Below are 15293 nucleotides of genomic sequence, written 5' to 3'. Positions count from 1 at the left end.
ATGCAGAAAGCATCGACGGTCTCGAGATCAGGGACAGAGGGATCTTTTTGAAGGCATTAGTCTTTTTGGTATAGTACAATTTCTTGAATATTTCACAAGTATTACGGCATCACTCTTAGCCAGAAAGAACGTCATCAGCAAGTTTTTTAACAGCTCCGGACTGAAAAGATCGCAACACAAGCTACGATCAAAACATGTTCGTCTCTGCTCCTTTCGCTACCACAGTGTGGTTGTCAGGCATGATGAGCTGCATCAATGCGGCCAATGTGTGCGATTTTAATAAAATGGCTCCTGCCCTGTTGTTGCATTTGTGAAAAGAGTGGGAACATACTGCAACAATTCGTGGCAGCACCAGCTGTGGCAACCATCTTGAAACACAGGCTGGATTATCCAGTTATGTTGGCAACTGAAAATCTGTCATGTTTTTTGGGCGAACTGCCCTTATTTTCAAGGTATTTACAACCCCTGAAACCAGCAGGGCTTCCCAACAGTTGCTCCAGAATTAGGAAAATCTCTCAGAGATGATTACAGTAAAAATTATGGATTCAAACAGGGTTTTTTTAAAAATTGTAACAAAATGTAACAAAAATAAAAATTTCCAGCTGCCTGGTCATGGGAGGTGTTCCTCAGCAACTGAGCAGAGGTTGCTTAGAGTGGTCTCAGTTGCCAAAGTAGTACCAAATGGTCATTATTCAGCTTCATTTCAACATTCAGCAGGTCCAAAACACAACAGCCAGATTTCTGAGGATGGCCACAGGGAACACATAACACATACACCACCACCCCTGTTACGGCAGCTCCATTGGCTGCTGATCCATTTCTGGGCACAACTCAAAGGGTTAATTTTAACCTGTGAAGCCCTAAATGGCTTGGGCCCAAGCTATCTCAAGAACGACATCTCCCTGTATGAGCCTCCTTGAGTGTCAGGAGAGAACTTTGTCTCGGTCCCACCAGCTTCACCGATGCACTTGGAGGAGGAGACGGGAGAGGGCCTTCTCTGTTGCTGTTCCCAGACTCTGGAACTCCCTCCCACAGGAGGCCAGGCTGGCCTCCATCTTTGCTGCCCTTCTGCAAACAAGTGAAGACCTTTTTTTCAGGGAAGTTTTTACTGAGTAAATATGGCTGCCTGAGTGGCATTTTTATACGGATGGTTGTATCTTACTGCTTTAACTAAGTTTGTTGTTGCTCTTACCATTTTTTTAGCGTAACATTTGTTTGCTCCCTTTTAATATTTGTATATTTACTGTTTGTAGCTTTAAATATTGTCTCGTGCCGATGTAAGTCGCCTTGGGTCCTTTTAAAGGAGAAAGGGGGGGGGGGGTAAAAATATATAAAAGAAATAAATAAAAGTTCTTTGCAAGTGATCACTTCAGATCACTGGGCAAAAATGCAGTCCTTTCTATGCAGCCGTTCCAAAAAGAGATAGGATGAAAAGAAAAGCGGGAGAGAGACAAAGCCAGCACTGGGGGGGGGGGGGTCATCAGAGAAAAGAAAAAGGGTTGCCCACCCCATTTTGCTTCTTTCCCCCACATGGGCACGCCTCCCCATCAGCAAGAGAAAACATAGCCTTAGTTCTGAATCACTCGGTGCTCACATTCTGCCATGGTACTTCCCACACGAACACTTGGGTCTTGTATGTCTCTCACTTTTCAAGCGCAACCAGCCGTTGTCTGCTGTTAAAAACATGCCAGCAGATTACAGCAGTGGTTGCCACCCCAAAGTGATGGTCAATCAGAAATATGTAACGCATAAAAAGAGGGCATTGTTCCTTCTTGCTCCGGAGGACGCAGCTTTACAGTCGCACACTCTGAACAGGCAGGAAGCGTTTGTAACACAAGGAGGGGCAGCCTTTTTCTTTCTAGCACCACCCTGTGCGAGCTGCCAGCACACTGATGTATTCTGAAGCACTCGTGTTTTACTGCTTCTAATAATCACATGCTGTTCCCTGGGGAACGTTTCCTGTAAAATCCCTTTATTCCCCCCCCCCATTTCTGATTAAAGATAAACAACCAAAATGCCACCAGAAGGAAAATCAATGTCTATAATTACTTCTGCAACTTAATAGCGAGAGCCGAAGCCCTAGAATCTGCAAAAAAAGAGAGTAACCAATGTTTCCAAGTCCAGTAAGAAAAGGGCTATTAGCTATTAGCCTTAAAATAACCCAATCGATAACAAGGCAAGTGCTATCCATTCACTTTTAGGAGGAGGCTGTCTGTTTTCAGCCCCAATAGATATAAATTTATTTTGGTGTTCGCTGCCTGTGCACTGACTGGGTAGATCGTGTTCTCAGGCAAGAAGAAATCATATATAACCTTCTTGAAGTGGAAGGCTCTTCATGTGCATTACAAAAAAAATCCATGTACTTGTTGTTCCCAAAGGCGAACAGTAACGTATGGTGGAGACCAATGTGCATTCTAAAAGGGCTTTGGCTAGGAATGAATTAATGCGATCCCAAGCTTGTTCACCTGATTTTTAGCTTGTCTATTTTCCACGGAACTCAGGATGGAATAAATGCCCCCCTCCTCACATGTTGGCCTTGTGACATCACAGGCTGACCACTGAAGAAGTGGGACACACCAATGCCCTAAAGGCGCCTCTGAGAAAGCACAGCTTCATTTCTCAGCCGAACAGGTGTTTGGCACTTCAAAGCCCTGCCTTCTTCTGGGGAATGACCACTCGGAGGCAGCAGCCTGGCTTCCCCGCCCTACCTCATCCAGGCACTGCCTCTGAGTGGGCGCTTTCCGGAGGAGGCGGGGCTTTGAAGTCCCGGACGCCTGTTTGGCTGAGAAATGAACTGGCGCGAACCACCAAAGTGGCAGTTCGTGCCCATCTCTACCAGCCATTCTGAGAAAAGGCTGTCATATCCCTTCTGCCACCATCGCTGTTCAGGGATTGCTCTTGAGTCATGGAAGATTCTGCAGACTCTCTAAGCATGACTGGAGTTCATACACTGCACTGGCCAGGCCGGCTGGTCTTCTTCACTGTCTCTTTGCCCTCAGTAGGAAAAACACAGTCATCTGAACCATTTGTAGACCAAAATTCAGGGTTAGGCAATAAATAAATCTTTACTGAAATTCTAGAGATTTGCCAATTAGGTGGACATTTGAGTTCTCCAGAGCAAGTCATCAGCAAAGCCAGTCTAAAACTTCAGAGGCTGAGCAGAACACCCAAATTTTTGGACCAGATGTGAGGCCCATAGCTCATGCAGTCAGTCTAAAAACTACTAAGTACGGTAGGAATTTTAAATGGAACTACCGTCTGGACATCAAATAGATTGACCCACTTCAAAACTATGCACAAAAAAAAATCCACAAAGGCTGTATAAGACCTGTTTAGAATGAAGACTCCCCCTGCTCCACCAGGAAAACTGCCTTTCCAAATAAGGCAATTTTTATATGCTCACACCCTTAATATTCATGGCAAAACCCCATTTCCATTGACATAAGCCAAGACTGGAGCCCTGCTTAAACCTACTTCAAACTGCCTTGCTTATTTGTATAAACAATTTCCCTGGGAATATAGAAAGGGTGTTGTTGTTTTTTTTAATGAGTTCAGAATAGGAGATGCTATCTCTTCCTACCCAACTGCTGGAAAGACACCTAAATCCTGCTGAAGGAGGAGCACTTCTTGAGATTAGTTCCAGGAACAAAACATGCCCTGAATTGCTAATAGGAAGGCACCTTTTGTTCCATAATGAGCATATGGGCTTACTTGCCGCATCCAGGGACTGCACAAGGCCAAAAAAAGGTTTGTTCAATGGTTTTATTATGCAGAATTATTTCCAAATTAACCAGTGAGTCTTTGCATTCCTCTAAGGCTGCAGGAGTCTTTATTTCGGCTGTTGGGCGATGCTATTTATAGAGCCAAGGAGTTCCTTAAAATAGCCATTCTCTTCCCCTTCCTTTTGCTCTTCGGCTGCCAGCTCTTCATATTCTTGGCAAAGAAGACTCAGGGTGTGGTTGAGGCCACGATCCTCCAGGTAGCTCTCCCTGCAAAAGGCCAGCAGCACCTGCACCGTCTTGAGAATCTTCTCCCTGGCGTCATGCTCGGGCATCTTCAGGAGGTCAGGAATAATGGTGCACCAGCCTTGTTCCACAATGGCAGGGACCAAGTTCACTTGGCTGTACTGCTCAAGCCTCTCACGGGTCTGATCGTGGTCTCCAGGCAAGTCCTTCTGCAGCAACTGTAACAGAATTATCTCAAATTATTGTTTTTTTTTTACCATTGTCCTACTCTATTTGTTTGCTTAAAAGAAGGGCTAGGAAATTATAGCTTTTCAGGTTTGCTGGACTCAACCTTCTATCAGACAGAACCAGCACAGACAATGGCCAGCAATTATAGAAATTTTCTGGAGCGACACAGGACCCCACTGCAGACATATGAAGACTGCAACTGTACCTCAACACTGAAAGAACCTAGATGGGACTTTCAGCCTTCATGAATATGCTGTGTGTGTGTGTGCGTGTGTGTGTGCGTGTGTGTGTGTGTGTGAGAGAGAGAGAGAGAGAGGGAGTCTTTGGAAGGGGGTATTTTTCTGATTTGTTCTGCTCTGTTACTGACCTGATGAAATAGTAACATTTTTATTTACTGGTGACAAGAGGAGCCACTGCAGAACAGAAAAAGGCATAAAAAAATCCAAATGGGTGACATCATGGCTAATCAGCAGAGTCAAGGAAGTGTCAAAAGATAAGATAAATTTAGAGTGGATGCCTAGCCAAAATGAAGACAATAAAAGGGGGGGAGGAGGAAATGTCTGAAAACCAAATGCAAGTTGACAATAAAAGCAAGCAGAGGAAGAAATTGCTAAATATATAAGAGCTAATCACTGGGAAGGAAAAACCATTTAGAAGTAAGATTTCAGCCGAAGACAGGAGAAGTGTTTCATCACCAAAGTGTAAGAAGAAGACAGGAAAAGTTGGGGAGGGGACTTCAAGCATCATTTACATTAGCTTTCAGTGCAGAAGCTGTTATAGACAGATCTGACCCACTGTCAGCAAGCAGAGTGATGCAGGGTTTTCAGACTCTGAACTTAATGGTCTTATTTCAGAAGGGTGTCTGTCCTCTTTAGATAGCAGCATCTATGGCTTTAGCCCCTTCAAAATGTGGTCCTGGTGTATTTGGGGGTCTTGTTATCCCTTCTGCCATGAGAGCTGTGAACCTCCATCTCACATTCCTAGTGCAGCAACATCGCTCAGCGTATATCGCACACAAAACAAAGGAGATGACAAGCAACTGATGAATCAAGCAATAACAGTGACCAGGACTGGGATGGCATTCAACCATTAATGTAGCATAGAAGAAATAAACCCTAACCCTTTGCCCAGAAAAATGTACATGTGTGTGGCAAGAAGAATTGTTCACCACAATTCGCCAGCATTTACAATTGGCCAAAATCCTGTTGCAAAAGACATAACTTTTAGCAGTGAATGATGAATTAAGAAATCTCCCTTGGCATATTTGCTTGCCCCTAAAAGTTAACCCTTTTGCATAACTGCGCACTAGGATTTCAGCCATTATGACATCAGCCAGCAGTAGAGAAAAAGACTTCACCCAACAGTGCTCAATAAAGCACCAGAGGGCAAGCAACAATTTCTTGGGGCAGGTAGGCCAGCTGTTCTCTCTCCCTAGTATGAATTCCAATGCCAGTCTCAACCCCACTTTGTTGTTGTTCTGTGCAGTCAAGTTGTCTTCAACTTATGGTGATCTTATGAATGAGCAACCATCGACATGTCCTGTCCTCAACCACCCTGCTCAGCTCTTGTAGACTCAAGTCTATAGCTTCCTTTAGGGAATCAGTCCCTTTCATATTTGGTCTTCCTCTTTTTTTTCCTGCGGCTTTCCACCTTTCCCAGCACTCTCGTTTTTTCCAGAGAATCCTGCCTTCCCACGATGTGCTCAAAGTTTCATCATTTTTACCTCCAGATAAAGTTCAGGCTTGATTTGATCTGGGACTCCCCTTTTCTCGAAGTCCAAGTTATCCTCAAAGCTTTCCTCCAGCACCAACCCACTAGCCTGTCTTAAATAAGAATTTCTCAGCCCAACTGTTGTGCAGTGGTAATCACCATGGAAAACATTCAAGGGCTTTGTAGCCCTTTAAAACTGACAGATTTATTTCAGCACAAGCTTTGATGGATTACAGCCCACTTCCTCAGATGCACTAGTGGCATATCAGGAAGTGGGATGTACTCTATCAAAGGTCATGCTAAAATGAATCTCGTAACAAAACAGATGTGGCAACTCCTTTGGAAATCCTCACAGAGGCTGATCTGAACAACTCCACTGAAAAAAAGCAGGGAAGTATTGGCAAGAATGAGGTGGCTGCAATGCTGACAGATTTCCTCAAAATGCTGAAGAGTACCAGCAATGGCCCTGAAGGCCAGTTAACTTTGCTGTGCCAAAGAAACCCAACTTCAGCAAGAGATTTCCAAAGATGAATAGAACAACTTCACCTGTGTCCACTGAGAATGTAACAGCAAGTGCAAGTGTGTACTGTATATACATGCTCAATACTACAGTAGGAAAAAAAATGCAGTTTGGGCATTTATCGCAACAAGCCCTAGATAAGAATCTAAGAAGATAGTTCTCTTCCTCAAACTATGAAGTAACACTTCATCTCAAGTTCAGCAACAGGTCCAGCAATTTTTGTCTCCACCAAAGGCAAGTCATCTTGATAGCCTGGTCCAGACCAGACCACCCCAAAAAATTTTGTATCACAGCAGAGATAGTTCATAACAATAGATTGGTTTTGGGGCAATCTGTTTCACAACTCCTTTCAGGTTCAGAGGAGTGGCAGATAACACCACTACCTCTGCTAATCAAAACGACTCTCTGCTTCTTCAGCCACACCGGTCCCGGATCCACCGCACTTCTACACAGGTAGGCCCAGCCCTTCCGCTCAATGCCCCATCGACATCTATCCTCCTGCCACTTAAAACCACTGCTTTTATCTTCTGTCATCAGCAGGAAAAGTCTCCTTTCTGGTGACCTCTTTAAATGTTTAACAATTTTTCACCAAACAAGACAATTGAAGCCGACTCCTTTTTGGAAATTACCAGTGTAACAGAACTCGAGGGATCAACTTTCTTTATTAATCAGACTAAACTCCCACTTTTAACACTCCCTGGACCCCCCCAGAGAAGTAATCAAAACCACAGATGACTCAACAAATGTAATGCTTACTGCAAAAGAAAACATGCAACAGGGAAAGGATGGAAGCTGGGGGTATGAAAGCAAGCAGAACAATAAATAAATTCAAACTAACTCCATACGTATATAACCATTCTACGCACAGTACCTTAAATACATTTTATGTGCCCTTCCCCTTATGTGCAATCAATAAGAGATGTTGTATTTTAGGAAAGGGAATTTCTATTTGAAGGCAATGGAATTCTCAGCTGATTCCTGGTTTTTCCCCACCAGGTCATGTACCTGCTGGACGAGAACTCGTCTGCCTTCTTTCTGAGAAGTCCCCCTGTGAAGTTCTGTAACCTCTGCCATATGAAAATCAAATTCATATGCTTCTCTTGTGTGTGAAACTACTGTGTAACACTGAGTACTGCTGGGCACACAGTTTATCTCACTTAATTAAAAAAATGTAATTTAGGCCATGAATGGAACCAATTTCTTACCTCCAATCAAAGCGAATAGCTAATAAAAACATTTTAAGCATAAAAAAGGAGAGGTTACCTACCTGTAACCATGGTTCTTCTCGTGGTCCTCCGTGAATTCACACAATTGGGGTTGTTCTGCGCCTGCGCAGGACGTTTTGAAAGTTTCTAGAGCTTAAAAACATGTGATAGTGAGACATTCCCCCGTGGAGCGCATGCTCCACCCTCCCAACGTCCCCTCAGTTCCTATAATAGTCCACTGCTCTCAAGGCACTGTATTAAAAGACAACGTGACGGACAGAGGGGAGGAAGGGTGGGATGTGTGGATTCACAGAGGACCACTAGAAGAACCATGGTTACAGGTAAGTAACCTCTCTTTCTTCTTCGTGGCCTCTGTGAATGCACACAAATGGGGGACTGGCAAGCTCACTTACCAGATGGTGGGACATCACAGTAGAAGACATGTCAGGATCGCTCTGCCAAATGCATCATTCTTTGCCCGGACATCAAGGCGATAATGTCTCACAAAGGTTGATGGGTTAGACCAAGTAGCTGCACGGCAGATGTGTGGGAGCTCTATTCCACGGTGGAGAGCAGTAGAGGTCGACAGTGCTCTAGTAGAATGAGCTTTTAAGTGCTCAGGAGGTGTCTTGCCTGAAAGCTCATAAGCCAACGACATAGTCTGAACAATCCAATGAGAGATGGTTTGAGATGAGGCTGGAGCACCCTTATGAGGGCATTGAAAGCATAAGAAAAGTCTTGGGGACGTCCTATATACTTTTGTCCTATTAATATAGAAGGCTAGAGAACGTTGTACATCCAGCATGTGGAGCATGCGCTCGAGGGGCGTAGAGGGAGATGGAAATAAGGTTGGCAAAATCAATGGTTGATTAAGATGATGGTGAAGGGGATGTAGAGGGTGAATACCCTGGTGTTATGATTGGATCATCCCTGTCTGAGGTTGAAACAGGGGCATCTCTAGATGATTCCTCGAGAATAGGTGAAGGAATCACTGGCTGAGGATCAATTTGAGTTGATTTTGTCAGTTTCTTTGGCTTTTTTTTTCTTAGTCTTATCCTTTTTAGATGAGTCATCCAGACGGGTTGGAGCTCTCGAGGTGGAGGTTGAGCTCGATTTTGTAGTAGATTTCAAAAGTTCTTTCTGACGAGATGGTACGTTGTCAGGCTCAATATGGAGCGAACTGTTTCTCATGAAGTTGGTGATGTTGTTGGGTCCATGGCTGTATTGAGGGACTGTTCCCACAGGTAAGATTGCAGTCTTTGCAATCGTAATTTTAGGGCAGGTTTAGTTGAGTTTTTTAAACGCAGGACACGAGTGAGTCTGATGCTGTTCTCCTAGACAGAATAAACAGCAATTGTGCCCGTCTGTGAGTGGGATTTTGTTGGTGCAAAGGATGCACCGTTTGAAAGGCCCTAGGGGGCCATAAAAATAGGAGAAAGGGGAAGGAAAAAATGGCGATTGTAGGGGTGGAAGAAAAACACGGAAAGAGAAGAAAAATTGTGAAAGGAGGAGACAAATTAACCGATTATCACAGAGGAACATCCAATTAAAAGATGATTGAGAAATATAAAATGAAATAGCTGATTATAAGAAATACTCGCTGCGTTAATCGCTCTAGTGTTCCAAGATACGTCCTACTGAAGTGGCGGTAAAAAGGAACTGAGGGGATGCTGGGAGGGCGGAGCATGCGCTCCACGGGGGAACGTCTCACTGTCACATTTTTAAGCTCTAGGGATTTCTGAAATGTCTTGTGCAGGCACAGAACCCCAATTGTGTGCATTCACAGAGGCCACGAAGAAGAAACAAATATGTGAAGACTAATTCGTTACACCTCTGCACAGTTTTAGTTCGCTCTCTTCCTCCTGAGTCCCTGAGTCATTTAATTAACCTAAACCAGAAGTAGCTAACATAAGTTCTGTAATCCCCCAGCATTATACTGTGTGCATGTGTGCCTATAAATACTGCAGAATTTGGCAGCTCTTGGCATGCTGGAAGATCTTTCTTGTAGGGACCAATCTTTCTCCAATTCAAAATGGATGGGTGGAAATGAATTTGATCAGGTGATACACTGAAAAAAATCCCAGAACAAACATCCACTGAATTTAAGAATTGAGATTTTTTAAAAAAAAAAAAAAAATTGGCCCATCCTTAACAGTTCTGGCACCCAACCCTACTTCTAAGCTGTCATGCAATCTCTTGTGAAATGCAGGTGAACCAGGTACTACCTCCCAAAGGATGGATAAAGGAATGGCATTTGTTGTGTCTTCCCAAATATATAGAACACTGATCAAAGGAATCTGTGCATTTTAGCTGTTACGTAAAGGTACATGCAGACAGCTTGAACCACAGGAAGAAGAGAACAAGGTGAGGTTTCTCAGGCCAAGCAGATCTACGACAGGAGTCTAAGACAAGCTAAAAGGTAAGAGAGCTCCCTACTGGAATTCATCTGCAAAGTTTTACTTATCTTCATGGCCTTTACATCTTAGTTTCACGCTTCCTCTTAAGTTAATAGCCACACTTACAGAGCCATCTTACACATGTCTGCTCATAAATAAGTCTTGCTGCACTTAACCAAGCTTACTTACAAGTAAGTGTGCATAAGATGACACCAAATCTCTTTGACGCAGGAAATGAAAGAGCAGTTTTTCAGATTTTTGAGGGACTCAAGATGGGTTAGGGTGGGGGGGTTAGTCTCATACAGCAGAAACAGAAGCAGTTGGAGGTTTCACTTGGTTCCACATTCAAAATCCTTAAGCCTCAGCTTCCTTCTCTATCCAACATGTGATAAGTAAACTGTGGCAGATTCTTCAGACACAAATTAAAGGATAGATGTGCTGGCCAGATTCAATAGCTACAGTTAGTCTCACTATGGAGAGGCCATGTTGAACCTGCCTGCCATGTTTGTGTTAAAGCGAGTTCTCAGAGAACGAGGTGGTTATTCTAATTCAGCACATACACAGCTGAAAACACAGGTGTTCAAACCTAGCCTTATAAAATTTGTGAATTAAGGAGGCATAGCCTTGGGCCCAGAGGGGTTAATCTGTGTTTTTTGGTTCCTCTCAGCTTCTTACAAAGAAATGTGCATGTTTTGGATGTTTCCAACTAAAAAAAAAAACTGAACATTTTTCTCTTACCCATATTGCAAAGATTTTCATTAACTGAATTAATTAGGTGCCACCAAGTTACTGATGATTTATGACACAACTGCCGGGGTTTTCTACTCAAAAGATCTCAAAAGTGGTTTACCAGTCCTGCCTTCAGGTGGCGCTCTGGGACTGTGCAGCTTGGCCGCGTTGGTTCAAGGGGCAGAGCATGTCACCCCCACCAGCCACACATACTGTAGGTGACTTTGGCTGGCCCCTCTTCCCAAAGCACAGCAGGGATGTAAACCCCTAGCTCCTGGGGTGTGCAGCCAGGCACTCCAACCCACTGTGCTACAACTAGGTCTCAGATATATCTTTCACCATTGTTAAAACCAAATATATTCCCTATGAGTGGGGGGAGGGAGAGGGAGAATGAATATGTGTGTGTGTGTTTTGCAGGTTCTCTCTCCTGTTTCCTAAAAGAGTGTATTAAACTTCCAAGAAGGGTGATCCATATTGCTTCAGTTGAGGCCACTGAACAGACAGACATACAGTATATGCATTTGGGCTGACAAATAATATGGGACTATGGGTTGATTTCCATGTCACTGACCCCACTCCTCAATCCCCAAAACACTCTGGGGACTCAGGAGGAAAAAAGAACTAAAGGCTGGCTGCCTATCCACATGGGCATTAAAGACCACCCTCCCCCATCCCCCCTTTTTTAAGTAGGATACGCTTTGCTAAGGAGTGGCATCAACTGGATCAGAAGCTTCCTGCATTCCGTTCTAATCTGTTTCCTCACTCTATTGCTTCCATGAGGCTGTTGAAATGGCAGCAATTAGACATGAGCAAAAAAGAAAAAAAACATGCTTTTCCTCCACAGGGATCCCTCCCCTGTCACCATTACACTGTCTCCCTGGCTGATCAGGGTTTGTGCTATAGTACTACTAGTAGTAAAGAGGAAAGCGGTGTATCTTGTTCCCCAGAAATAATCATCTGGACACAGCCAAGAAGCTCAGTTCCATCCGCAAAACTCCCACGTGAGCCCTGCAAGCCAGCCATCTGGCTCAGCTTATGAAGTAAAAGGTTGCTTACAGCACATGGTTGCCAGAGACAGAACTCAACGGGGGCCGGTATTCTTCTTCCTTGTAAAAGAAAATTCCTTTGCTTCACTTGGCAGCCTCCTGTGTTAATTGCTATATATGTGCTTCATTAATTAGATCCTAATCACAAGAGTCTCCTTACTACTATATTATAATTAAGGAAGATTGTTTCTATGGGTTGAGAAATGCAAAGTCAAGTCAAATCAGCCAAATTATAGTGGAAGGTGCACCAGGAACACGCCGTGCTCCCTTTACGTTTTGGGCAACACAACATTTAGCACATCACCGAGATATTTGAAGGTAACCTCTTCCTCGAGGCTACACGGTCGTCGGCTGCATGTGGGACTGGGAGTTGTAAAAAGGAACAGGGGGGCTGGATAAATGAGCAGGGGGCCTAAATCGGAGAACTGGGACCACAGAACTGAGTGCCTTCTGCTGCTCCAAATGGCAATGTGGACCCAGAGGCTCAAAGTGTGGCAAAATGAGGCTGGCTCATATCCTCTTACTCACAACACCAGGGAAGGAAACCTTGAGCCTTCCCATTGTGATGGTAGCTGACAGCCTGGGTTCCACAGCAGGAGGATGTCCTGCTCAGTTGATGGGCCACTGGTTGTTGCTGTTGTTGTTGGGCTACAAGTACAGAATGGGAAGCTCCTTTCAAATAATCATTAGTGATGGCTATTCTTCCCAGGATAATCTGAAAGGTAACTTTACTTCTCTGTTTCTCAATTTACTTCTCTGTTTCTCAAAAGTAACCAAAATTGATATTTTCATAACCTAAGCGATACTCCTACCATTTAGAGACCAGACTCACAGAGCTATAAAACAAAGTTACAGTTAGGCTGCAAAAGGAAAGACAGTTGCAGCTACATTACAAAAGGAATGCAGTTATCCCTGAATAAGTTTCAAAAGCAATATAAGTTGATTAATATATAGTAGCTATTGCAAAAAGGAAAAAAAAAGGGAGAGGGGAGAGAGAAAGAAAAAGAGAGGTATTAATTATATAGTAAGTGACTACTGGAAGTTCTTTAATTAATGTAATTGAATAAATAAATCCTAGAGGGTCACCAGTTCTCCTGCAGTATCAGTCGATACCCTGCGCAGAAAGAAGTAGCAAAATGAGCCAACAGCTTTCCCAGAAGGAGGTTACGCCCGGGCTCACCCAGAAAGAGTTGAGTTCAGTGGGACATGGTAGACCTCGTTAAAAACGATGCAATCATCCTCTTCTGAACCATTACACCAAACTTCCAACAGAGGGGTGCCACCAATGTACCTAACGAGCACATCTGCACGTACAAAAACATCACAGCAGGCCAGGGAAGCGGTATTCTATGAATAGAATATAATGTATTCAGGGGACGGCCTCTAATTTGTCACTCGCTACTGTGCGGCACGCCAAGGGCAGCCATCCATGACTTTTGCGAAGACTTTCCTCTTAAGACAAATCTGGGGGACAATGAGTCATCTACACAGGGCTCAATAATTACCTTTTCCAGAGCCAACACAAGGGAAATGTGAGCAAGCGAGTGGGAGTTGATCTAGCACAGCCGCTAAGAGGCAGGGCTGCAAGTTGGAGTCCCCCAGGTTGGCTTTGTTACAAATTACTTTAGGCAAGCCATGGCCTCTCAGCCTCAGCTTCCTCCTGGCAACAGATAGATAATGACCCTGAACTACCTCACGGGGAGGGGGGCACTGTGACGTGCAGGTGAAGCACTGATTACTCTAAATTATTCCCTCCAAATAGCTAACCCAACAGAAACAGAACCCCAAATTCGATGAGAAGAAACAACAGGGAGCTAAGATCATGTTTCACATCATCTCAGGTTTTGTGGAAGTACAAAAAGAGACAGAAAGAGAAAGAGAGAAAAAAAGAGAGAGAGAGAGAAAGAGATAGTCAGCATAATTTAGTAATCCCTACATCAGGGTAGGGGAACAATGTGAGATTGCTATATTGCAACTCCCATTACCATGATTCAGAGCAGCTGATAATGAGGAATCCCGTGAATGGCAGTCTAACGTCTGGAAGAACACAGCTTGTCTGCTCTTGCCCTACATATGCCACTTATTTATTTACAGTATTATTGGGTTTTTCTGCTGCATTCTCATAAGGAAGCTCACTTCTTCTAATTCTTCCAGAAAAAAAAATCTACTTCAAAATAAAATTACAAATACGTGGCACTAGAAGAAGGGGCTCATTTGACAGCCAAGAGCTGGGAAAGAAATAATTCAATAAATATAACTATAATGTTAGTTGGAAAGACTCCATAGCTCTATGCATGGACCTTAGAGTATGAACTTCCCACAAGCTGTGATGCACCTCTTAGAATCTGTCATTCCATTTCCCTGTGCTCTTTGATCAATGGTAAGAGGAAAGGTCTTGTTTTCCTAAAAACAGTATTTGGAAGCGTTTTGTTTCTCCAAAGGGACTCTGTACATTCCCATGTTCTTTCCTCTGAAAGTTGTGAATTATGCCTCCTCTTACCTTTTCCACTATTAAGTCATAGAGAAGTGTCACAATGCGGACATGTAACGGTGCCATTTCTTTCTCGGTACAGAGATCTCTCAGTACTTGAAGGCCTCCGAGCTTGAGGAATTGCATCTGAGCATAGGGAAAGTTTCGCAGCATTGACGACAAAGCAAAAAGAGCCTAGAAACAAAACAAGATGAGTCCATGGTCTTCTGATCCATCCGCACTTCCTTGCATAATTTCTTCAGCTTGTACGTGAATACTTTATAAACCTCTAACAAAGCACATCACTTGTATTAGGAAAAACTTCTTAACTGTTAACAGTAGTACAATAGAACCAATTACCTCGAGATGTAGTGAGTGCTCCAATGTGGGATGCATTCAAGACAAAAATTGGGCAACTGTCTTTGATTTGATTTGGATTCCTGCCTTGAGCAGGAAGTTGGACTTGATGGCCTTATAGGTCCCTTCGAACTCGACTATTCTATGATTCTATTAATACCTTCTCACCAAAGTTTGGTTTTGAGGAACACGCACAGTGAGCATTGGAAGCATCCAGTGAGCCAATCAATTTAATCCTCCACTTGACAGGTGGGAAGGAGACCTCCGTTAAGGGTGGGGCTGGTTGTGTTGCACAACATGGTGTGGCACTGAAGTAATAAAACCAATCCCAAGCAGAGCTAAAGGGCAACATAGCTTTGAATCCAGAATTTCCACTAGCAAAACTCTGCTCACAGGACAATTCCATTGAAAGATGGAATGGGGAGATCATTTTTACTAATACCTCTTCCACCCTGCAGCCCCTGACAAGCTCTTCCCAAGGGACGGGTGGGGGGGGATTCCCCTGGTAAGAATAGTGAGGTGCCGTGACAATTGGTTAAAATCTGCTCCCTGTGCCTCCACTGACAGCCTCCCCTGGATTTTGAGGCCCTTCCAATTGCAGAAAGAACCCTCTAAGAACCCTCCTATTGTATAACATAAGCTTCTGGATGTTCCTCCAGACATCTTT

At 43.8% G+C, this 15293-nt stretch overlaps 1 protein-coding gene across 3 annotated transcripts in view; it reads right to left on the bottom strand.

Annotated features, from left to right (window-relative positions):
- Positions 1–3748: 3748 nt before the first annotated feature.
- The window catches only part of SIL1 (SIL1 nucleotide exchange factor), a 52576-nt gene continuing 41031 nt past the window's right edge, over positions 3749–15293 (bottom strand). For all 3 annotated transcript variants that reach the window (XM_073002727.2, XM_073002738.2, XM_020788051.3), the window contains 2 exons: positions 14300–14464; positions 3749–4183 (listed from right to left, as the gene is read on the bottom strand). In XM_073002727.2, the coding sequence (XP_072858828.2) occupies positions 3830–4183; positions 14300–14464 (519 nt within the window). In that variant the 3' untranslated portion in view covers positions 3749–3829. The remainder of the gene's footprint in view (positions 4184–14299; positions 14465–15293) is intronic.

This window comes from Pogona vitticeps, chromosome 1 (assembly GCF_051106095.1).
Source record: "Pogona vitticeps strain Pit_001003342236 chromosome 1, PviZW2.1, whole genome shotgun sequence".
In the NCBI taxonomy this organism is placed as follows: Eukaryota; Metazoa; Chordata; class Lepidosauria; order Squamata; family Agamidae; genus Pogona; species Pogona vitticeps.
The sequence above is the reverse complement of the archived record's forward strand: the minus strand, read 5'-3'. Positions and strand labels throughout refer to the sequence as shown.